This window comes from Pavona decussata, unplaced genomic scaffold (assembly GCF_977016875.1).
Source record: "Pavona decussata unplaced genomic scaffold, jaPavDecu1.1 SCAFFOLD_24, whole genome shotgun sequence".
In the NCBI taxonomy this organism is placed as follows: domain Eukaryota; kingdom Metazoa; phylum Cnidaria; class Anthozoa; order Scleractinia; family Agariciidae; genus Pavona; species Pavona decussata.
The window spans coordinates 482348-505902 of NW_028145447.1; the positions used below are offsets into that span (position 1 = coordinate 482348).

Sequence of the window (23555 nt, forward strand, 5' to 3'; positions counted from 1 at the left end):
GCGCGAGGGCTCCATGATCCACGAATGAATCACCTCTCACGCTGCCCCAACGATCAGGGGCACCCAACGGATCGTTTCGGTAAATTATCTGTTCGGAAGGCCCTTAATCCCCTACAATTTTCTAAAGGGAATTTTCCCCTCGCACGTTCCTGAAATAGAAAATTTAAGGCCTAGTGTTTTCGGATTGATAAAAATTTGGTTTCGGGTACCGAAGAAAGGTCAGCTAAGATTTTCGGAAAGGAAATAACACCCAAGGTTTTCGAGAAATGGACAGAAATGCCCTAGTAATTTCGAAAAGAGTCTAGTTCCCCTAGAATGACCGAACAGATAAAAATATTATAGCGCGGCCTAAAATGAACCTACAGAGCCTTAAAGGCACTCCAGATAGTCTAAAATTGCGTTCCAAAGGATTTGAGAGAAAACTGTCGTTGGGTGCCCCTGAACGATATATATATCAACACGTCCTAATTCAAACATCTCTGCCACAGGTCATCCTTATATGTACATTATATTATATTTTTATGGAGTTCGTAACTTAATATTATATCTTCAACAATAATTTGCCTTAGCATCATGATAAGGCTTCTTTTTTTCAGCGATAAGAATTAAAGGGATAAGTCAAACTTTCAAGTGGTAATTATGATCTTTCCGCTTTATTATTGATTTACCTTTACATCTCACCATATTTGATCATCTAAAAAATAAATTAAAAAAACATGCCTAATGGGTGAACTACAAAAGTTTAATTACTGTAATGTATTTTTACTTGTGAAAACAAACAATCGCATTTACATGATGTTTTCATAATTATTTCCATCAAACACTGCGGGTATTCTCGTTTTAAAACAAATAGAAGAGAAAACGAAGAGCACAAGAGAACAACGGATCAAAATATAATTTCTCCCTACCCAGGTTCTGTGGGCTCATCTTTCAGCGGATGTTCCTGCAGAACATGGGCAAGAAGCACAAACGAATCCAAACTGTTTGGAAGGCTGGTACTTCGACAAAAAGGTAATTTTAATTAGGCCAGTATTTCACTAATACAACTAGTCCGTCAGATCGAACTCTAACTGGGACCTCAAATTGGTCGGCGATTGAGCTAAGGCACCGTATGGAATACATTTTACCACAGTACCTTGCGAGCCTAACATAGCCAATAGGCATATAGAAAGCCATATTGTTTGCGAAATTCGCCTCTGTACTAACGACATTGTGTATGCTAGGTTTAAAGTTTTTAGAATCTTCCTGTGCGTTTTTATGGGTGTTTTGGTTTTCGTACGCTAAGAATTATGGGTAAATTTGCCAGTCGCCATCTTTTTCCATACGGAGGATTTTGACGCGCTCTTTCCATTTCTAATACTATTTAACTTGTGTGCTGTAGATTAGTGACAAGTAGATTTTCGATGCCTTAGGCCATCCCTAGAAAACGTTTCGTTTCTCATCGCCTTCATCCCCTCCTCTCTCGTGAAAGTACTTCCAAGCGTGTCTCGATTACATCTTCGCCTCGACCGCCATTTTGTACCGAGTCGCTATCACTCTAAATCGTGTTCGAAGATGACGTTGTATGGCTGACGCAGATATCAGAGCAACTTTAAGATGTATACAAAACGTATTAAACTTAAAAACAATCGAGAAAAGAAAGAAGGCAAAGAAATAAGGAAATTTTTTTTATTTATTATTACCGTTTTTAAAACTTGGATCAGTCGGACGATGAGAATCGAAACTTGATCATTTGTAGGGATTGCCTTAGTTGCGAATTACTATAGAACGCAACTTCTCAGTACAAATTGCACGGGTTTCTCATTGTGAATGACGTCGTAGCTTAGTTATTACACCCTACTGCGTAGATACAGAAAGGAAAAAAAATTAATAACAACGTGTTTCACTACTTTGATATGGACTGAGTCAATTAAAGTTAAACCATACTTGAAACTTAGTGTACCACTTATTTATTCTAACTGAAAATATCAGCTTTAAAAAACGCTCTGAAGCAATAAATAACATATTTAACAAAGGAATGGTGACGTATTATTTGTGCTGCTGTTTAGTTATACGTGTGGCTGTTGCCTATTACAGAAAATCTTCTGGTTTTTTTTTAACTAATTAGAAGCAAACTAGAACCAATCAAGTTTTCCCGCGCTTTGCACCAGTTACATGTTTATCCGTGCTTGGCACTGGCTGCATGTTTTTTCGCGCTTGGCATCGGTTGCATGTGCCACGGAGCTTGACACCGTTTGATTCTGTTTACTTCGAATTCTAATTGGCTTACTACGTTGCATGTTTATTTTGCTTACCCAAATGCTTTTATTTTTATCACGACCATTAAAAATCATGTAACAAACTATTGCGTAGTTTGAGAAAGTACAGATCAAGTCATAGTAAAAGTTTGTTTGTCTGGTTCACGCGACCTCAATAAAATTTTTCCTCGGAATTTTCAGACGTATCTCCATACACGTCCACAACTTTTCTTCCACTTTGTTCTGTTTCCTCAGGCTGGGTATCCTTTGCCTCATCGTGGAGCAGTGGAGGCTCGCCATCCTTTATATAAAGTTCCAGAAGAGGAACCGAGTCTTCAGGGTTTCCATAATAGCTGTTTCTTGGCGTCTTACTTTTTTCAACGCGAAGTGGCTTTGGTGGTTCTTCTTCTGTTTTAACTTCTTTCAAAGGGACAAAACCATCGTCGACAATAACTGAAGAAAAACAAAATGTATTTTAAGAATCCCAGAAAGATTAAGACGCTTTCGTTAGCGACTTCAAAACGTTAGCGCATTCAAAACTAGTTGTCTTACTCATTTCTTCATCCTCTTCTCATTTACGCCATTTTCTAAATTGTATCCCATAATAGTTATTTCAGTCGCAGTTAGATCACGTGATCTATACAAGTAAAGGACCTTCTTCTGGGTGTGATTTTTTTTAATAAAAGTAAAGTCGTACCATTAGCTTATAACACAGTTTTTCTCTTTTCAAATTAGATACCTTTAGATTCTAGAACGAGTACAACAAACAACACGAGATTGATCTGATTGACTTCAAGTTTTTAGCGAAGTGCTAACCTAAGATATATCCCTTCATTTTGCTCTTTGCCAGCGGCGAACTTGAAGCAGTTGTTTTGAATTATGACAGCAAAACCCGTTTGTGATTCCGAAAAGACGAGATCACCTACGTTCGAGGACTTGTTTTCGTCACAACGCCGTTCTCACAAAAACTCGAAGTGAAATGACGACAGCTCTATCGTTGTCCCGCCAAAATGGTTCACTGGTTCACGTGGCGCACTCTTTCTCCATTAGAAAAATTCATTCTTGTACTCGCGTAAACAGGAATCAAAAGGTTTCTATTAATTTTTCATAAAGTCATCGAGGTACCATGCGGACACAAAGTGCACTAACAATGTCAAAGGAGGCAATCCTTCATCTAGCCAGTGGACGAGTGGAGGGTATATCAATTATCTCGAATCGGGGAACCACTAGATAAGGTAAGTGCGGTTTTTTTTTCTGGATAAGGGGTTGGTACAAGAACGAATTCATTTATTTCAAGAACCAAACATAAAACTCACATATGAAACATGATTCTAACTCATACGCCACCTGGCCGTTTGTTTATTTGCAGGGTTTTTAAGGTTTTTACTGATAGTTCTTGCGGGTTAAAGAGATTTTTGTCATAGGTAGCTACTGTAATTGAAAAAGTACCTGGGCGTTTCTCCTTGTTCAATCTGATTGTTCTGCAAGATAAAACAGAAACAAAATGGATGTTATTGAAACTCCACAAATATCGTACAACTTGTTAATCGCTTATTTATTGTGTAATAAAATTATCTTTGTGCCTGTCTGTTCCGATCTGTCTGTATGTCTGTCTGTCTATCTATCTATCTATCTATCTATCTATCTATCTATGCATTTATCGTGTCTGTCGTCTGTCTGTCTAACATCAATCAAGTTGTCTTTCTGTTTGCCTGTCTCTCGATCTCTCTTTTTATTGATTGGTTGGTTGATCGATCAAAGAAACCTTCTTCTGGCCTAGTGACAAGCTTGTCTCTCAATTTATGTCTGTCCGTCTATCTGTGCATCTATCGTGTTTGTCTGTCTGTCTGTCTAACCATCAATCAGATTGTCTGTCCGTCTGTCTACCCATCAATCAGGTTGTCTATCTATCTGTCTGTCTGTCTATCAGGTTATCTCTCAGTCTCTCTGTTTATTTATTTATTTATTTGTTGATTGATTCAACAAACCTTGTCTGTCTATGTCTGTCTGTCTATCTGTGTATCTATCGTCTTGTCTGTCTACCTGTCTATCAGTTTGTCTGTATGTCTGTCTGTCTCTCTTTTTAGAGATTGATTGATCCCACAAACCTTCTTCTGGCCTCGCCTGTCTATGTATGTCTGTCTCTCTGTTTGTCTGTGTTTCTATCGCGTTTATCTGTCTGTCTAACTATCAATCAAGTTGTCAGTCTGTCTATCTGTCTTCCACTCAGTCTCTCTTTTCATTGATTGATTGATTGATTCAACAAACCTTCTTCTGGCCTTATCTTTTACCACCATGAATACCACGAACACAATCATCCCACACAGCAGACCAATGACCACGAATACAGACACCTCCCAATCAGCATCACGATGCTTCTCCTCTTTGGAATTGGAGGCGGAGTCTACATCAGGCTCATGTGGGTAACCCATAGTGGGGCGTGTCACGTGTTCACCCTGACCTGTGTGGTTGGTCTGTTCATGTGTCTCGTGGGGGTGGGTGTGCGTGGCATGTTTATCTTCATGATGGGTGGGGTGTTCTGTTGCTGCATCTGATGTGGCATGTATAACCTTGATTTCAGCGGTGGGACTTGTGATTGACGTTGTTGTGACAATGGGTGTCTTTGAGGTCTTCTCTTTCTCGGTTGGATGAACAACTGGTGATGACGTCACAGAAGGATGAGTTGAGGTAATCATATCTGCAAGTTGAGACGAAGAGAAAATTAGAGTTGATTTTGTGGCCTTTTTTTCTTCAGAAGACATAGTATTTTTCAGCGATGGAAAACCAGTTATAACTGGTGAAGATTTCAGTGTTTGATACGATGACGTCATGATGTTCACAGTCCCTGATGACGTCAAAGCCTGTATGATTTGCAACGAAGACGTTACTGAAGATGATATTAACATTTGGGAAAATTGCGATGTCATTTTGATCTCAGATGAATGCTCGACTGCCGGAGTAGACTTGAAAACATCAACTGACGTCGAGACAATGGAGACATCCTCTAAACGAGATGACTTTATCGATGTTATAAGTTGAAGTGAAGTTACATCTATTTGCTGTGATGAATGTTGGACTTTTCTGGATGTCACTGCTTCAGTCGACGACGACGACACAATATCTGGAGACTGGGATGCTGTCATAACATTTGTTGACAAAGAATGCACCATGCCTTTAGTTACACCGGGGGACTTTGAACCTTCTACAATTTTTGACGAGAGAAACTCGTTTTCGTCTTTGGATGAAGTCACCATGGATTTCGATGACGTCAACAAGTCCATGACCTGCGATGATTTCACATTCATAGATGCCACAGCTTCAGGCGACGACGACGACACAATATCTGGAGACTGGGATGCTGTCATAACATTTGTTGACAAAGAATGCACCATGCCTTTAGTTACACTGGGGGACTTTGAACCTTCTACAGTTTTTGACGAGAGAAACTCGTTTTCGTCTTTGGATGAAGTGACCATGGATTTCGATGACGTCAACAAGTTCATGACCTGCGATGATTTCACATCTGAATGTGATGTCACTATTGCTTTTGCTGTTGAGCTCAAGGGCGCAACCTCGACTTGTGGTGTTATCACCCGCTCCATAGATTTCGATGACGTCATAATTTCTTTGACAGGAGATGACGAAACAACTGGGTGAGACGTCACAATTGGTTTTGTTGTTGAGCTTGAAGTGGTAAGTTCCACTTGAGGTGCAACTACCTCCTCCAGAGAAAGTGACACCTGCACTTGGGGTTTCGATGACGTCACGACTGGAGATGACGTCACAAGCGGATATGACGTCAAGATTGGTGTCGCTTTGCTCATCTGTGCAGTTTCGAGTTTTGGTGTCTTCACTTGCTCCACGTGTTCAGAAGTAGCATCAACAATCTCCACTGGTTTTGATGATGTCATCAACTCTTTCAATGACGTTGTAACCGGATGTGACGTCATGATTGGTTTGCTTTCTTCAGCTGGGAAGGATTCGATCACTGCTGTATAACTATTAACCGATGATGTTTTATAAGAGGCTGATGGACTAGCCGTGATTTCATGTATTGGTGTTGTTGTTGGCTTTTCTTCTTTTGTTGCTGCAGTGGCTATTGTTTCTTTTTCTGTCTTCGTTGTTGTTGACGTGGTTGTCGTTTCTGGTGCTGCTGTAGTTTTTGTCGCTAATATTGTTGTTTGTGTCTCAGTTGTTTTTGTTGTACCTTCTGCCGCTATTATTGTTGTTGATTTTTCTTCTCCTGTTTCTTTAGACGTTGTTATATCAAGAGATGGTTGAACCGACAGTTCCCCGCCTAAAATGACGAGAAAGAGCTAATATTCAAAGCGTTTAAATGAAAAGCGTTTTATTTATTTATTATTATTTTATCGAACCATGTCTTTCGGTAGGCTTTTGGAACAACGTCTGTTTCAGCAGATACGAGACGCCTTTACATTACGTATTAATAAAAAAGCACAACATGCATGTTACAAGAAGCGAAATCCACCAAAAATATCGCCTTGATAAGGTTCAATACTAAACAAGGTCATTCCTTTTTTTTTTTTTTGGATCGTATGTTAACTTCCTGTAAGGAAAATTACTGACGGCTGTAATTAGCCTGTTGTCTAATATATACTGACAGCAAAGAACAAAAAAATATATATTTCACAATTACGAACAAACACATTTATTACATACTAATGTATAATCAACAGAAAATGTGTTGGACACTGAACATATACTGTTATATTTGATATTTGCAATGTATTTCTCTTATCATATTTATTTAGAAAATTATCACCACAGGAAATTACAGTTTTCATTAAAATGATTGGCTCCTTCTCAAAGTGTATATTACGCAATATACCGTGCGTATATTGAGTTCATACATCACATAATAAGAGACGATTGGCAATGCTCATCCCCAGGTCCCTGTCGAGTCTTAGAGACTTGGAGGCTCTGGGACGAGAATAGAGATAGAAATGAAGAGAGTAGCATTGATAAAGGCTTCTCCTTAAAGCTTACCACTTTCAACGGCGCAGTGAAGCATACTGATACATAGGATCAATTTAACAAATCGACGGCAGTTTTCTATGGTCTCTACTCTTATAGACCATAAAATGATGTCATAAAATGTTCAAAACTCAAGTGGAGCCACGAGCCGCAGGCAAGTGGTTTCACTGCCTAGTTTTGAACATTTTATGGCGTCCTTTCATGGTCTATAAGTGTATAACCATAGAAAACTGCCGTCGATTTGTTTTTTTACAATAACATGGAAAAAGTACGAGCGGAATTGGCTTTATTTTCCGTTGAGAGGGCGCTCGGGTTACATCTATAACGTCATTTTTGTCTGTAGTCTGTTCTCAAAAAGACAATTCCTACGAGCCAATCAACGAGCGGAAATTTTGACAGTTACTGTAAAATCCTTTTCGCAAGAAACGTAACACGAAGCAGCATAAAATTTATACATTATCACAATTTGATGAGTAGTGGCCCAAGTTAAGTTCTAAATTTAGCTGGGTGCAGAAACTAAAGTGCACTGTACTAAACTTGCGAGTGCAAATTTGCACGTGTCCACAGCATGATGTACAGAAGTTTATAATTAAATATAATGAAAAAATATTCCGATATCTTGAATATTGGACAAATTGCTCCAAAAATATCCGCTTTTCATAATCTTTTCCATCACACATGGTTTTTTTTTTTAATATTCCTCGTTCTTCTGAAAACCTAAATTTAGTCGAGCAAGTTTACGTCGGTTTTAACGGTGTTTCAGCGTTGACCGCCATTAGGTCACTATAATTAAAGAAAAAAATGCTTTCAACAAATATTGACGTCTTTTGATCAAAATGTTTTAAAGAACAGTCGATATCAAGTTAACTCTTGCGTGAACGGATTTACAAAATGTACTTAGTTGATTGTTTTAGTGTATTGTACAAGAAAACAAAAGGAAAACGATTACAATTTAGATCGGATATGTTCTGCATAATCATTCTTTTTACGTCATGATCCTCAAAAGGCCTAGAGCGTGGGCTGTTTGCTATTTTAGACAACCAATTCGGTTTAAAGTCATCAACAGCCGACCCTGAATATAAAAGAAAGCACTTAAAGCACATATCGTACACTTTATCAATACACAGCACTCTACCCAAGTGTTAAATCGATCAATATATTATATGACGTCCATGATGACAATCAATAATCATGAATTAACATCTAAAGTAACTTGAAAGACAAAAATAGGATATTTTACGCCTCGGCTGAAACGCTAAATTACTATTCGGAATAAAAGTTTAAAGATGAACGAATTTATCAGATTGTATTCGTAGCTGATGAAAGCCAATGTTTATTACATTTGAGGTCATTCATCGCCTACTGGTTGGGTTGAAGAAATGCAAGCTTTGCGCACAATTGCACACACTCAACAAAACAAAATGCATGATTAATCGCAAATAAATGAACAACCAGTCAGTACATTTTTCAATCAAACTTTCATGTAAATGAAATAGCTCATTCCACTTACCAGGATTACTCGTGGGTTCGGTAACATTCTCGCAGGTCACCGTCATGCCTTGTATAAAAGCAGCAACGAGGAGAAATCGAAAGCTGCCCATTTTAAACCCCATGGTTCAATTATTCAATTAACCTGTGGTTATTTTGTCGATTTTCTGGCCTTAATTCGCGCAAAATGAGCCCCTATTGCTGCGCCAAGGCTTGTATGTCCAAAGGCCAGCTTGATGTGAGCAAGACTGACTGGCGAAGTATACAGTTTCCGTGACGTTGAATTTAATGGCCCCTTGATTATGAAGAACCGTCAGCTTATAGTGGACTCAAATAGGCGAACTTTGACGCGACAAAAATCTCGTGAATTAAATATCCGGTTGATTAGATTGAAATCCTCAACTTGCACAACAGTATTATTTTGTTTTCCAGTCTTTCACTATTTTTTAGTTTCCTGCGACTTGCGTGAACAAATTTGAAACTTAGTCCTTCGTAACCATAAAAAGTTTCCTCTCTTCATCGTTTTATAGCTGAGGTGATTCGTTTTTGCTGCAAAACTTGGCAGTATATTGCAAGGAAACGAAACATATTCGACCTTGTTTGTCAGGAACCAACATTGCTATACAATCACCAAAGCCTCCAGTATGTAAAGGTTTTTATCGATACCGAATAATCGATACAATTGAAATCGATACTCGCAAAAGGTATCGTTAGTTTTGAACATTCTCAGCTCGTTCCAGCCTGGATTCTGTCTTAAAAGGTAACTTTAGACTGAATCTTACGTAATGGCGTCAAAGCATCAATTCCGATATCGCAACAGGCTAAGTATCGATAAATGTTCTAATTGTATCGGATCGACTTAGAAAATGAATATCGGCGAACTTTGCCTCAAGCAAGTTGTCTTTGCCTCTTTGCCATTTATAGGCTGTTGGCACGGAGGTTAGGGAATAGTATATTGGACACTATTGTAGAATCGTTATGTCTTTAAGTATTGCTTTACGTTTCTCGTTATTTGTGGTCTTTTTCTGCGAGTGTTCTCGAATTCTGTGACATAATCTGAATGCAGTAAAGCGAACGTAAGATTTTCCATTTTCCAAAGTTACCTTTTGGCAAAACAATATAATGAAAAATTGATAAGTGACGCTATTAAAATGTCCCTAGTCAATGTCCGTAGGAATAATGGTGACTGCTAATATAACATAATTATTTATCGCAACCGGAGCTATTTCTGACGTGACAAATGGTCAGCTGACTTTAAAATTGTCGCGCAAAGCCCTGGAGAAAATTCACACTAAAACATGTGTGCCAATGAACCAACCTGGATGATACATTCCGGTTCATGAAAAATATTTTGAACTCAGATAAATCAGCCGTCAGTAAGCCATAGTTCATATTTTTGCATCGGAGAATTTTAAACTTGACACATCTAAATGGATATTTGACTTAAGATATTCCCAGTGGACAAAGTCCTGGTTGGTACAATATACGCCCCCAGTTTGTCTGTTCTGCAATCTCAGTGCAGTAATGTTGTCCGTAAGGCCTTAAATTACATTTATGTTACATTCCAGTTTTGTCGAAAACACTTTAACGAACAAACAAGAATCCAAGCTGCATTTTGTTCAAAATTTTTACCTCATTCAACTCTCGAAGTAAAGTGGATTTAATACCTGTTGTTTGTGTGCGGGGGTATTGGGTTGAATTTAAAACTTGCAATTTATGAAAGCATTAAATATACTGCAAGTATTTGAATATACTTATACGTGCTACACGTGTTCCCGCATACAACGGAAGCACACATGATATAATGACTTAACAACTAGGCCCGGTTAATATTCATCTTTGTACGGAGCCAATAGGCAATTTCCGAGTTGCTGTGAACCTCACTGTGAACGCGAGGCTAAGTGCAAGACTTTTCATATGAAAATTAGTTTTGTTTGCATATGAATGAAAACTAATTTTCATAACAAAAACTTTGCACTTAGTCTCGCTTTCATAATGAGGTTCAAAGCAACTCGGAAATGGTCTAAAAAAACAATTGTTGCCTTTATCATGGTAGCTACTCAAGCGTTCTTCACGTGGCTGGGGTGACCACGCAAAAGAACCGTTGGAGACATAACGAATGGTGGCTGTTAACTGGATAGGTATGACGAGATAAATAATGGATTGATACCGGCCGCTAGCGTCGCATTCACGAGAGACAATCGATCTCATTTCTCATTGCTACCTTTGAAGCAACAACCTCCAATTTCAGATGAAAGGTTCCTGCCAGGGGCGGGGGAGGGGGTCTGTGGTGGAATTTTATCAATCCAAAATTATTTTTAATTACCCCACCCCCATCCCCCAATTACCTTTTTTTTCGGATGACCCAACTCCCGATAACACACTACTGGTTATTTTTACTTGCCCCTTCTTCCCTCCCCTCCCCAACCCCCTCGATTGACACACCTTCCGATGATACAGTTACTATTATCACCAACCACCGAGCTATCAAGCTCATTATATTTTAGGTGAGCCCCCCTCTTTAACGACATACATGACATGTGTACGATAGAGGCACTTTTAACCGGCAATACAATCCTAATTTTGAGACGTAAAAACAGTGTGCTGACAGCATAACAAACGTTCGATTTTATATTGACAAATGTACAATCTCCTTTCAAACATCTAAAACGATGCTTAATTTGGATAAGAAGGGAGAAACTTACAAGTTAGTATGTATTTTTCGAGAGCGCGGTGTGGGTGTGTGTTATGGGAATAGCATACCTAAACAGAAATTGGATTATAGATGTGGTCTGTGTTAGTATCAAAGAAGACATTATTCTTGATAGGATATAATTTATACAAACTAATTACGAGTATGTTGTTCGGTCGACATCTAAAACGATGTCTTTTCAATCTTGAGGGCAGCCTGAGAGGCCATGAGTTTCTTCGTATTTTGTCCGAAGTAAAAGGCACCCATTTGAACGCTCGTCTCACTTCACTATTCCTGTTGTCATCAAGGGTTTTGCAACGCTCTACTTTCACTTCGAATACGCTGTCTCTGTCAACCAGTCAAGAGAACGACGCCCAACAAGCGTTTTCTCGTGCTTGGCATCAATGACATGTTTTCCCCGCGCTTGGCACCGGTTGAACGTTTTCCGGCGCTTTGACATCGATTACATGGTTACATGTTTTCCCGCACTTGGCACCGGTTACAAGTTTTCCTGCGCTTGGCACCGGTTGAACGTTTTCCGGCGCTTTGACATCGATTACATGGTTACATGTTTTCCCGCCCTTGGCATCAGTTACAAGTTTTCCTGCGCTTGGCACCGGTTGCATGTTTTCCCGCGCTTTTGCATCGGTTACAAGTTTTCCCGAGCTTGGCACCGGTCGCATGTTTTTCGTATTTGACACCAGTTACATTTTTCCCGCGCTTGGCACCGGTTACATGTTTCCCCGCGCTTGACACCAGTTACAATTTTCCCGCGCTTGGCACCGGTTGCATGTTTTCCGTGTTTGACACCAGTTACATTTTTTCCCACGCTTGGCATCAAGTGCGCTCTTGCAATGGGTATGTGTTTGTGCCTCCAGATCTGATTGGCTCATTCCGTTGTTCACATTTGTTTTGATTTACCAGATGTGATAACTTTGGCTCTGATTTGACGACAGCAGTGAACAAAGCACAAATCACAGTGCGCATACAGTCAGAGTACGTGTCACGTGCCATCCTACTCAGCTGGATCATCATAGTCGTGATAACACGGAGGGTCCTCGCTGGGTGTCACGTGACACCCAACGTTATCTTCATCGGTGTCATCGGGGTCTGCGTAATCATGAAAGTCATTATTGTCTTTTGTCGCCTTTTCATGCTGGCATTCTTCATTATCTGATATCACGATAACCCCCTCTGGTTCATCATAGTCGTGAAAGTCTGAAGATAAATTGTTTAAGTTTTGCTTTGTTGGCACACAGTGACTTGTTCTACTTTTAGGCTTCAAATCAGGAAGTTCTTCGTAATCTTGGGAATCCGAGGACTCAAACGAATCTGAAAATGATATCAGTACAAAATATTATGACGAAACTGAGATGAAAAAGAAAATTTATCATAAGCCCAGAGACCAACCGTACGACCTGTATTGGATGTCATTCTATCAAAGGGATACCCCTGGGTTTTCTCACGACTGCAACAATTACTCATAATAATTCACAAGGTAACCATTTGTATACCAGTGTAGAGAAACACTATTACGTAAATTTTCTCCTCTAAAGAAGTGGTTAAAACTGCTATATTCGAACAGGACCCAACAAACCATAAAATAGATTGTGGTCTCTGCCTGCACCATCCTTCCTCAACTTCAAAAGATGGTGTCTTTATTGCATAGCCACCCCTCTATCCAGCAGTAAAACATTTATCATCGCAAGTTCCCTAAGGAGAATACCTGATGGCATAGACCGGGCTGGCGCTATGAACGACATCAAGGCCCTAATTACTACAGAGAAGCGTTTATTACAATACTTGCCAAAGCAGGAAACTGACTGACCTTCACTGTCGGAACGCTCCTCAAGCTCCGCATAATCCGGGATCTTCTCTTCATTGACGATCTCGAAATTCTGAAAGAATTACGTCAAAACTATTTAGTGACACACGATGCAGATTGGTAGTCGTTTGATTCTTCCATGTAAAATCATAGCGGTGTGTCTTGTATGTGAGCATCACATCGTTTGACTAATTTGGGATTGTACTTCTATCAGCAATATTCGTGTTCACACGCAGCTTATCGAACGACAAGAATATCGAGAAAAGTTTACGCACGAAAATCTTTCCAGCCATTTTTGCACGCGATGTAATTGTTAATGTTAACGTTACAGTTATTTTTTTTCAAACGCCTTTTATATTGATCGCTGTCCGTCTAATCGTTTTATGATTGTTTCAACTGTAATTGAATCAACCGTCTAAAAGTGTCCAAACCTTCTATGTAACAGCACTGCAGCGAGGAAGACTTGTTCTATAAGCCCTACTGTTTCTCGTAAGGCTTCCTCACCACTTTCTGTGCAATCTTTTCTTCCGCTCGTATTTTGTAACGTGTGTGGTGAAATAAAAGGGAGCTTAAGCACAGACGTTCGTGAGCCACGGACGGCAACAGTCGAATGTTTCCTTTTCTGGCGTGGTTTTGCTCCTTACCACAGACAGGAAAAGCTCTTGTTGATGACTGTGGTCTGACGTTACAAACGCGATGGCGTGAAAACGCTCCAAAAACGGGAAAATTCAATTTCCGGTTGCCGTCCGTGGCTAAAAAATGTCTGTGCTTAAGTTCCGTTTTAAAATTAATAGAATGGATGAGAAGAAAACGTCTCAGGCAATTTCTCTCAGTGAGGATCAAACTTTACCAAAAACCTAAGATTTTACCTGTGGATTTCCATCTTTCATCAAAGTTTGGTACTCTCTTCCTTCCTCCGGGTCATCTTTAATCAAACTAAGATAATTGGACGAGCGAATGCCTTGTTCTGAAGTCGCTTGCTGATTGGGCGGCCTCTGCCCCGTAGAAAGAGCTCGGTAACCTGGCAGGCTATCTTTTCGATCTCTTGGCTTGGTATTTTCCACCAATGGCTGATAGTCGGGCCATTCTTCCTCGGCCGGGCCGTTTCCGTTCGAAATTTTCGCCATTTTGAGAGTGTCTGAAGCGCCGCGCTCGTAAACAGGATTGTTTGCTGTCAAACGAAAAAAGAACGTTCACCAAAACTCCAAAATTGACGGATCTTGACTATAGGGCCAGTGTACTTTTCGTTATAGTTTGTTTGATTCAAAACTTACCGTCTTTTCCTTCTTTCCCGACATGAAATTGCCTGCAAGATTAAGGCGAAAACAGTTCAGATTTATTTTAAATTCGGAATGGTGTCCACAAATCACAACATTTCCGAGTTGCTGTGAACCTCATTATGAAAGCGAGGTTAAGTGCAAAACTTTTCATATGAAAATTAGTTTTGTTTGCACATGAATGAAAACTAATTTTCATAATAAAAACTTTGCACTTAGCCTCGCTATCATAATGAGGCTCAAAGCAACTCGGAAATGGCCTATTGTTTTATTAGTCAACACTTTGATAACAGCGCACAGTTTTCATGATTGCAGAAAAGCTGGAGACGATCTTTATTTTGTAATTTTTCCTCCCGACACACGAAATTACGTATATCGCAGGATATCTGTTGACTACGGACGACGAATATTCAGTGTACATGACCAGATTTGAGCAATGTTACAATGTATTGGATAATAAGTCAAAAAAGCTGAAACTTAAATACCTTCTGCGTCTCCAGAGAAGGAAAATCACAGCCAACATAGTCAGCAACACAAACAGACCCCCAGCCAATGCTGCTAAAATGATAACTACAATACTGATCTCGGGTTTTCTGGTCAGTGACATAACACCTTCGTCATCAAGGACCACAGAAGAAGTTGACGCATGCGAAGTTGATTGAGTAGGTTTTTCCGTTGGCATCAATGTTGTCGCTGTTGCTGTTTCTGTTGTCGTTGTTGCTGTTTCTGTTGTCGTCTCCTGAACAAAAGTACTTCTACTCCGGGCGAGGGTACTTTTTAGCAACGCAGGTTTTAAGGTTGGTTCGATGTCAGTAACTATGAAAACAATGAAAACAAGAAATTACATTCGGGACTCCAAACTTCAATTTCTCTTTTTCCTAAGATTACTGTGGATGAAATCCTAAAGTGTGACTTTTAAAATAAAAGCTACTGAGCAGTACTTTTCAGCGAAAATGTATATCGAGTTCTACAAGGTGATTTAAGCGTTTAAAGAATAGTTAACTGAGGGACTGGTTATAAAACCTTGCCATGACAACAATGTTGCTGCAATTTATGTTGGAAGGGCCACGACCGTACACAATTCTTCGTTTTAACGTTCACATTACAGCTGAATATCTTAACAGGAACGTTTCTATTGGTCAGTTGCTCCAACACATTTCAAAATCTATTGTGGTTTGTGCACGGTCAAGGCCAAAATGCTAACAAAAACATACACAAAGAAGTTTGTCAGGCTTCATAACCATTGCCTTTTGATACCTATGGTGGAAGAAATCCTATAGTGGTGATCATCCAATTGAAAGCTACTTTTATAATTTAACACTGAGTAGACGTACAATCCGTTAGTGCTGTTTGATTTGCCAGTATGTACTTAAGGAAGTATAGGAAGCTTATTGTAAAAGCAAACACTACCAAACAGAACATAATCTGACACCTACAGGATCCACCTTTCTTGAAATGCAAACAGGAAGTTAAAGTGTTTCCCTGTCTTCCATGGCAGTCCAACTTGAGAGAGAAAATGAGCCCGTCGTATTGTTTGCCAATGTCAGCGACCCACTAAACAAATGAATAAAAAAATTAAAATGTATTTAGCTAATCAATTGAGAGTTTGTTGAGTCGCAGGGGACCTTGGTTACTGTGCGGACTTGACACGTCTTTTTGATTGGAAGTTCGGTGGTCTTCATCGAGTAGTTTTCTTAGACAAAAACCATTACTTCACCTTTTCTCTCTTCATCAGCCAGGTTTAAAAATAGGAGGCGTCTACATTTTGCTTCAAACATTAAAAAGCTGTGATACAGTTAGCTAGTTATAATAAGGTTCTACAAAGGATGAGGGATAAATTTTTGAAGGATTTGCTTTTAGAAATCTAACTCAACACTATTTTATATAAAAAACAAAACAAAAAGAAAACAAAACAACAACAACAATTTACTGGTCATTGAAGAGAAGTGGCTGTTATAAGGAGGTCACACCATCTTAAAATTCAAATTCTCCAATTTTTGTCTCCATATATTTATTATAGCACAAATAAGAATTTGTTGAAATATCAAAGGAATTTATGTAGGTTGATATTATGTTAATTCTCATAACCTTTCGTGTTGATTAGGTTCTGTTATTACAAGGAGAAATTTAATGCTGATCACTATTTGGGCAAGTATTTGAGTGAACTGGATGGGTCATAAGAAAACTCGGCTGTTGTGGAGAGTGAACCTGTTTGTATCTCGATTTGACATTAACACTTACCCTGCAATAGCGATTGTTGTTTAGTTTGTTAAATTAGAGCGGTTTTCAATTGAGTGTCGAAAGTAATTTCGCGATTGCTTTGGTTTTGCATTACTACGTTCTGTGATTGGTTAAAAGCAACCCGCGCCACTTTCTCAACCAATGGGAATCCCGCCCGAAACCAATCGTGTTTTGGCCGCACGCATTTTCCCGCGCTTGACGCCGGTTACACGTATTTGCTTCGAATTCTGATTGGCTCGTTGTGCTGTTTACATCTGTTACGATTGGTCAGAGTAATTACTTTGGTTTTGGTTTTACGACACTGAATTGGAAACCGCTCTATCCTGTTGTAAATAGGCAAAATAATGTTAATTAAATTGAATTCACCTACCTTAAGAAACAGTCTGTCATTCGGAAAACCAGGATCTGGTCCAATTTCAACAACCAATTTAGACAGACCTGGGTCATGTCGTGGCAGACGCTTCCAGCTGCCATTCAGAAGATAAAGCGACTTTTCGGGCACAATCGCACATTTATCCAAATTCTTTACATGCTGGTAATGGATAAGACGTGGTTTTCTGTCCCACGGACACAGATACAAGGTTTTATTTCCTGGGTTTAAAGTGTTCAAGGTGGGGAGAACTTCGTTCTGACACTGAATGGGTGACTTTGCTACAACCATACGATGAGCACAACCTAAAACAAGCAAAGTCAAAACGTTCAAAACTCAGAAATATTTGTCTGTCAACAGAAACACAAAAAATAGTTGTCTAGTTTTGTTTTAAATTATCACCCCAGTGCAATAAAACTGTCCATTAGTGCCTCTGGCCAGAGACAGAGTAGGTCGGAATGGATTGAAACTTGAAGAATGTTAGCCTAACTTTTGTCAGGTTCTCGCATTTTTGTTTTCAAAATGTGCTAGAACAGATCACGAGTTTTTCCTTTCAAGAATTTAGTTTATTTCTTTCCTCTCGTTGTCCTAGAATTATTTTGTAGCTATGTGAAGGTCCTATTTCACCATTTTTAACAAAACTTGTCTAAAACCCCATGACACTTCCTCTTTAAGGGGGCCGCCAGCATGTTGACATTGGCGTTTTTGTTTGTATTTCCTTTTATTTGCACGTATTGCATGCCTACAGTCTGCCACGTGATTAGCAGATTCGTGAAAAACCCCGTGGTCGTCGCCATCTTGGAATAAATGGTTTTGTTCGAGCAATTACAGTCCTTGATTTGGTTTTGGTGAGAGTTTTAGGCGACATTTAGGTCAAGACGCTATTCCGTAAACAAGGTTTACGGGGAAAAATTCAGAAAAAGCAATCAGTTCTTTTGGAGCCGACCTATTTTCGCAATCGACGTTCTAATTTTAGTTCCTGCCACGGGACGTGACCTTTCGCTCTATGCCCTCTATGATATTAAAGTTTCTTTGTTTTTGTCTTGTGTAAAGCAAACATTTTATATTCAATAAATAATGGTCAAAGTGCTAGCTCCGTGCTAACGTAAACTCCCGACCTCAGGTTTCAACCAGCCTGGACTTCTTTAAAACCTGATGCAACAACTTTCTAAACGGAAAACGTTTGAATATGCTGGCAGCTTCAGATCTCTATCCTCAAAGTATTCAGCTATGGAAACCTTTGCGTCATGCATTGTCAAATTCAGCTAACTATATCGTTGCAGCTTTGTCAAAGGTAAATACTGTACGTAAAACAAAACAAAAAACTAACAAATAACAAAAAAGAAAACAGTTTGGCGGAAGCCATACTACAGTTGCTCGTAACTCTCTATCGTCATCATGTATTTTTTGGAAGGAAAAGTCGCATATCGCTTCCGTTTCGGAAAAATAGTTTTGCCCGGCGGCTTTGCAAAAATTCAAAGATGTCGGAAGAGGTTACAAGCGATTATAGTAAAGAAGGAAGGGTTTAGGTCTTGAATTCTTGAAACAAATTATCTTATTTCTTTGTTATTGTAGCTAAATTTGCTTTGTCGACTGAAAAGTTAGAACTGAGGGTCTGGTTTTGTGGAAAAAAAAAAAAAGATCTGTTTTCATGTCATCATATTTTGAAATAAACTGTGGGAGATTTTAACTTGCATGGGCAAGATTTCCGAAAACGACCCGACAAGTTCCAAATATTACCTTAGATGCAGTATTACAAGGTTTCAGTGAATATCCCTAACTCGGCATTAAAAGCAATTTTAATAAACTGTTTGATTCATTTAGAATTTCCACGTAATATTGAAAACAAGTAGATTAAATGATCCTCCAGAATGCATCTTGCATTCCCTTACGCAGTTCTCCAAAAAGCTAGAAATTTCCACATTTTTCCATTCCTTTAAATGTCGGGTGGTAATGCGGTGGACACAACGCGATTTCATTGCGCTAAGTCACCAAAGCGCAAGCTTAATACAATATCTGAAATCAATGGTTATGTTAGAATCAAGGCTCCTTTTAGAGCCACATGTTATTTAAAATTTTAACCAGCGATCAGGCGATGATGTTAGCTCCAGAAGAGGAAGGTTATGTCATGTGAGGACATGGTGACTGAGTGGGTGGCTGATAGAGGGAGCGGCTGAATGCGTTCATCAGCTGCACGCAAGCGCAAGATACATTCACCGCGTTCTAATCGCGATAAAGATGCAGACAAGAGGTATAAAACGATCAGGACGTGATGAAAAACATTCCCTTTACCGCTATTGCCTCCTTGCTTTTAGTCAATCGTGATGCTTTTATTTCTTTTAATTTGAATTTCCGACGTTGCGCATGTCACACAACTAAAACTGTATCCGTCAAAACACAAAACACTTCAAATTGTATATCAGTTAATGTTTTCTTCCTGCATTTCCCGTGGTTTGAATCGCGTTTAAATTTGGCAAGGGTGTAAAATTCCCAATCTTCCGAAAACGTTCAAAATTAAGATGGCTAGACTGCACGAAAATTGGCAATATGTTACACCAATACATCTGTTCTTTGTGCGTTGTCCGCGCGCGATCAAAACGTATTTTATCGCCGATAACATTGTCCTAATGTCTGTTTAATTAGCTAGATTTCAATCATTACAGTCATTTGAAAATGACCTTCGCTTGGCGTTTGACATGGCGCCAGCGCTCGCGATCATTCATCGATCTTTCGTGATCACGGGTAGTCATGAAAGATTTCTCGCAATGTTGAATGATAGATAATTGATCTCGACAAAGACAGACTCAATAAGGACTGTTTCAAACGAAAAACAAAACTTTGAGAACACAAAAAAGCAAACACAGGGGATTTAAATCTATGTATGACTTACAACGTAGACCGATTGACCTCATAAGTCTGATCGACAGTGAAAATATTTGGAACTGTAGAATTTCTGCTTATCTCAAGAGGGTTTATGTAAGATCAACCAATTGGCCATCCTTCGAAACATATTAAATTGTTTCTCTTGTCAAGATTTGTCCTCTTCGTTTAAAAAGATATCTTTGATGAAGAACACTAGGTGATTTTCTAACCTTATCTATCGGATAGTTCAAGGTCCGGCATTGGCGATTTTCAAAATGGCGCTCGCTCGATCGGGTCCTCTGTTTAAGTCTTCTCTTAATACGCTTTATTAAATCTTCACTTACCTTGTATTGAGCTTTGAGCTTTCAAAATGGACATCAAATGATCTTCAGAAGTACAATTCCTGTTTCTTAGGAGATAAGTCGGCGCTTTGCTGGGGCAAAAGCAATTACAACAGTTTATGCCGCAAAATGGCGAATTCTTTCCGTCGAAAACGCACGAAGCCCCGGACTCGTTGCAAGATTTCGAGGAGTTCCTGTTCTGAAACACATCACCTTTTGTATATCTTGTAATGTTAAACGTGCTGTCTCCAGTACTGGCGAGAAATACAACGGTAAACACAAATAATCGCAACGAAACGTTGAGAAATTGTTGTGACATCTCGATCGGTCGAACCACATGTGTGAAAGGGCCCATGGTTTTGCGTGGTTATAAATTAAAACGCTTTGAAAACCAAGGAAAAGCGTGACTCTATTGGTCCAAATGAACGTGTCTCGATAAATCCGCTTTTTTCTCGAGTGCTGCGGTCAAAGACAGGATCTTTTATAAACGCCCTTGTTGTTTGAAACAGGCAGATTACGAAATTTGATCCGAAGATGGCGGGTCTCGTTTCGCCCCCTCCTGAGAAAATTACGATAGGATACTTTTTTACTTTAAGTATATACTTAGTTTCCTTGAATAATTCAGAAAAAGAGAGTTGAATTCAAACACTCTATTATCGAGTAAAACCGCTCAAAAACACACAGCAAACATTTTGGACACCAAAACTTGCGAAACTGGAAGTTTCTGGAAACATCTTGCGTGACAAAAGGTCGGCACGTGCGTGACGAAAGAACGTTTAATTTAATTTCCGGTTATCATGACAAGTGATGATTTTTATTTCATTACAGTCCACGATCACGCTTTATCTTCAAAAATTACCTTTCAAAATTTAAATATAAAAATGTTTTTTTTCACACAATTATTTTCAAACCTTGCATGATCAAACGAGAATAGCTGACCCAATTTCACAGACAAAAGCACAGGGAAATTATTTTATCTAGAACAAATCGAGACACTGGCAGACGGAAGTTCAAGATAGGTCATATCGCGCTCAACAGTACACACATCACTGGCACGAAATAGGAAATCAGAAAGCAATCATCATTCCAAGGTTTTGCCTTAAAGTTTTTCTGAGTTATGTGATTCAAATGCGTTGCCATCACGGCAATACTGAGTCAATACAAAATCCCTTCTTAGGAAGATTTGTACGCACAACAGCAAAATGTCAAATAGCTTTGGCTTTGAGCTTCGCTGATATTTTAAAGCCTAATCCTGTTAGTTTCATGACCTGATAAAAGCATGACATTCTTAAGTGTTGGGGATTTCATGGGGGTGTTTACAATGACAAGAGTTTTACACACCCAAAACTTCCTTTACAGTAAAAAATTCTTTAAGTTCTAATAGTGCCTAAGTACACATTTCATTTCCTTATATTAGCATTGTGAAAACATCGAGAAAACAACTGAACTACAAGGGACACAAGGCTACATTGGTTAATTAAGCATTGATTAGTCACAAATGACGCAATTACAAGGTGTGAATGCGTCAAGCTGAACTTCGGGAAGTGATGAAAGTTGCAAGGATCTAACTGGTATTTGAGAAAGCAGGTCCCCATGAGGCCATGAATGTTGTTGGAATAGAGTCCTTAAAGCCTCTAATTAAGGTGGGGCAGGAGCTTATCACCTGGGTGGGGGTACACCTGAAAGCCGTTTTCACGCCGCTTATAAATCGGTCAAATGGAAATATCTTGTTTGCATTTCAAACAATACAAAAACCGTCCATTCATAACACAAATCAATGATTTGAGGTGTTTTATGAATTTTTGGGTGATCTTTAGGTATATTTGGAAGGAAATAATTTTTCTTGAAGGATTGGTAAAGTTAAAAGAAATAAGAAATGTTAAAGATTTAGTGAAGTTTTAAAATTAGAATTTGTAGTTATTAATTAATAGACGGATACCAAGTTAGTCCACTAGCAACCTGGGGTGCTCTTGTGTGGCTATCAATTGTCTGTTAGTGTTCCAAAAATCATTTTCTTTCTTCTATCCATTCTTAAAACCTCTTCACATTTCACTCAAATTCCGGTAGAGCCCCACCTTAAGAGGGTCTGGGCGGGGGGCAGGGGCATGCTTGCTAGGGAAAAACAAATTACAAATTAAAGCTTATAACTGTGCATTTGGGTGCATCTTGACTATTAATCAATTGTGCTTTTATTTTTTTAAAAATGGCAAAACGCTTTGGTGCAATGGTAGCAAAGTTGACACATTAAAATTTACAGGTTCAGGCACTAAAGGATAAATGACAGCCCATCAAGTGGATAAATGGGTCGTGCATGGACTGGCAAGAAAATGCATCCTTGGAAACCTTGTGTTAAAAGTGAAACTAAAACATCCCTTATGGGGTACAAAACACACATTTTTACCCCTATAAGGTAAGATCTTAGTGTCGTATTTTTTAAGTTGTAACACGGCCTAGTGGCTATTCCTTTAAAACTAATCGACTCAAAGGTGTTTAGTGCTACCTTGTAGAAGTTCTGTTCCCTATTATAAACAGCATCACAGGAAAGTACTGCTCAGTAGCTTTCATTTGAATGGTCACAATTTAAGATTCCCACAGTAAAAGTACAAGAAAGCAATTTTATTCCGGATGCTCCGACATTTCTTTTTTTCGTATATAACTAATATGCTTTCCTTTTCTTAGAACTAGCCAGCCTGAGCCAAACCGTGGGTCAGATTGTAAACTGAATTCACCACTTCATTTGAAAAACTGGTTTTTGAAGAAATTTGAAGGACTGGCAAATAACCTGACCTTGGCACTGGTGCCGTACGTTTGGTAACTGAAAAGTCTGCCCGGCCAGTTTTGACAAATGAAAGCATATTACGTTTCTCCTCGGAAGCTGGAAAATGGTGGACATGTGACATTAGGAATCTTTATTTCTCCATCTTCAAATCAAAGGGCACCCCAAAATATAAATACTTCACTAGGAAAACAAGCAGAAAGAAGGCAATACACTTTAAAGGATACAAGGATGGCTAAGACTGGGTAAAATTGCCACGCATACTTTATCTCGTAAATTTAAACGGCCGGCTTATTTTCACGATTATTAGAACGGCTCTCTAAGTAAAGTAGTCCGAGATACACTGACTGTGGCATAACAACCATGTGAAAATCATCTGAAAACCAAATAATTGATGATTGGTGATTTCCTCACCTGATTCGCTCCTGATTTCCTCCAAATTTTTAGAAAA

General features: G+C 39.0%; 2 protein-coding genes across 4 annotated transcripts in view; both read right to left on the minus strand.

Annotated features, from left to right (window-relative positions):
- Nucleotides 1–631: 631 nt before the first annotated feature.
- Nucleotides 632–9347, minus strand: LOC146485866 (uncharacterized). The gene is made up of 4 exons (XM_085102817.1): nucleotides 8743–9347; nucleotides 4506–6534; nucleotides 3687–3718; nucleotides 632–2690 (listed from the first exon to the last, which is right to left on the minus strand). Exons 1-4 carry the CDS (start codon nucleotides 8843–8845, stop codon nucleotides 2410–2412), a joined length of 2445 nt encoding a protein of 814 aa, XP_084958943.1. The 5' UTR covers nucleotides 8846–9347; the 3' UTR covers nucleotides 632–2409.
- Nucleotides 9348–11189: 1842 nt separating this feature from the next.
- LOC146485867 (uncharacterized) overlaps nucleotides 11190–23555 on the minus strand; it is a 29740-nt gene continuing 17374 nt past the window's right edge. Inside the window, exons 1-9 of one of the 3 annotated variants that reach the window (XR_014862365.1) lie at nucleotides 20332–20782; nucleotides 17126–17430; nucleotides 15951–16068; nucleotides 15000–15330; nucleotides 14512–14543; nucleotides 14107–14408; nucleotides 13241–13310; nucleotides 12242–12744; nucleotides 11190–12132 (exon numbers count right to left, since the gene is read on the minus strand). Coding sequence is in view for 2 of the 3 variants with exons in the window: in XM_085102851.1 (XP_084958977.1) it covers nucleotides 12428–12744; nucleotides 13241–13310; nucleotides 14107–14408; nucleotides 14512–14543; nucleotides 15000–15330; nucleotides 15951–16068; nucleotides 17126–17430; nucleotides 20332–20683 (1827 nt within the window). In the remaining variant the exon portion in view is untranslated. Of the gene's footprint in view, nucleotides 12745–13240; nucleotides 13311–14106; nucleotides 14409–14511; nucleotides 14544–14999; nucleotides 15331–15950; nucleotides 16069–17125; nucleotides 17431–20331; nucleotides 20809–23555 lie in introns of those variants that run through there. The other 2 variants (XM_085102851.1, XM_085102852.1) reach the window with 2 other exon arrangements.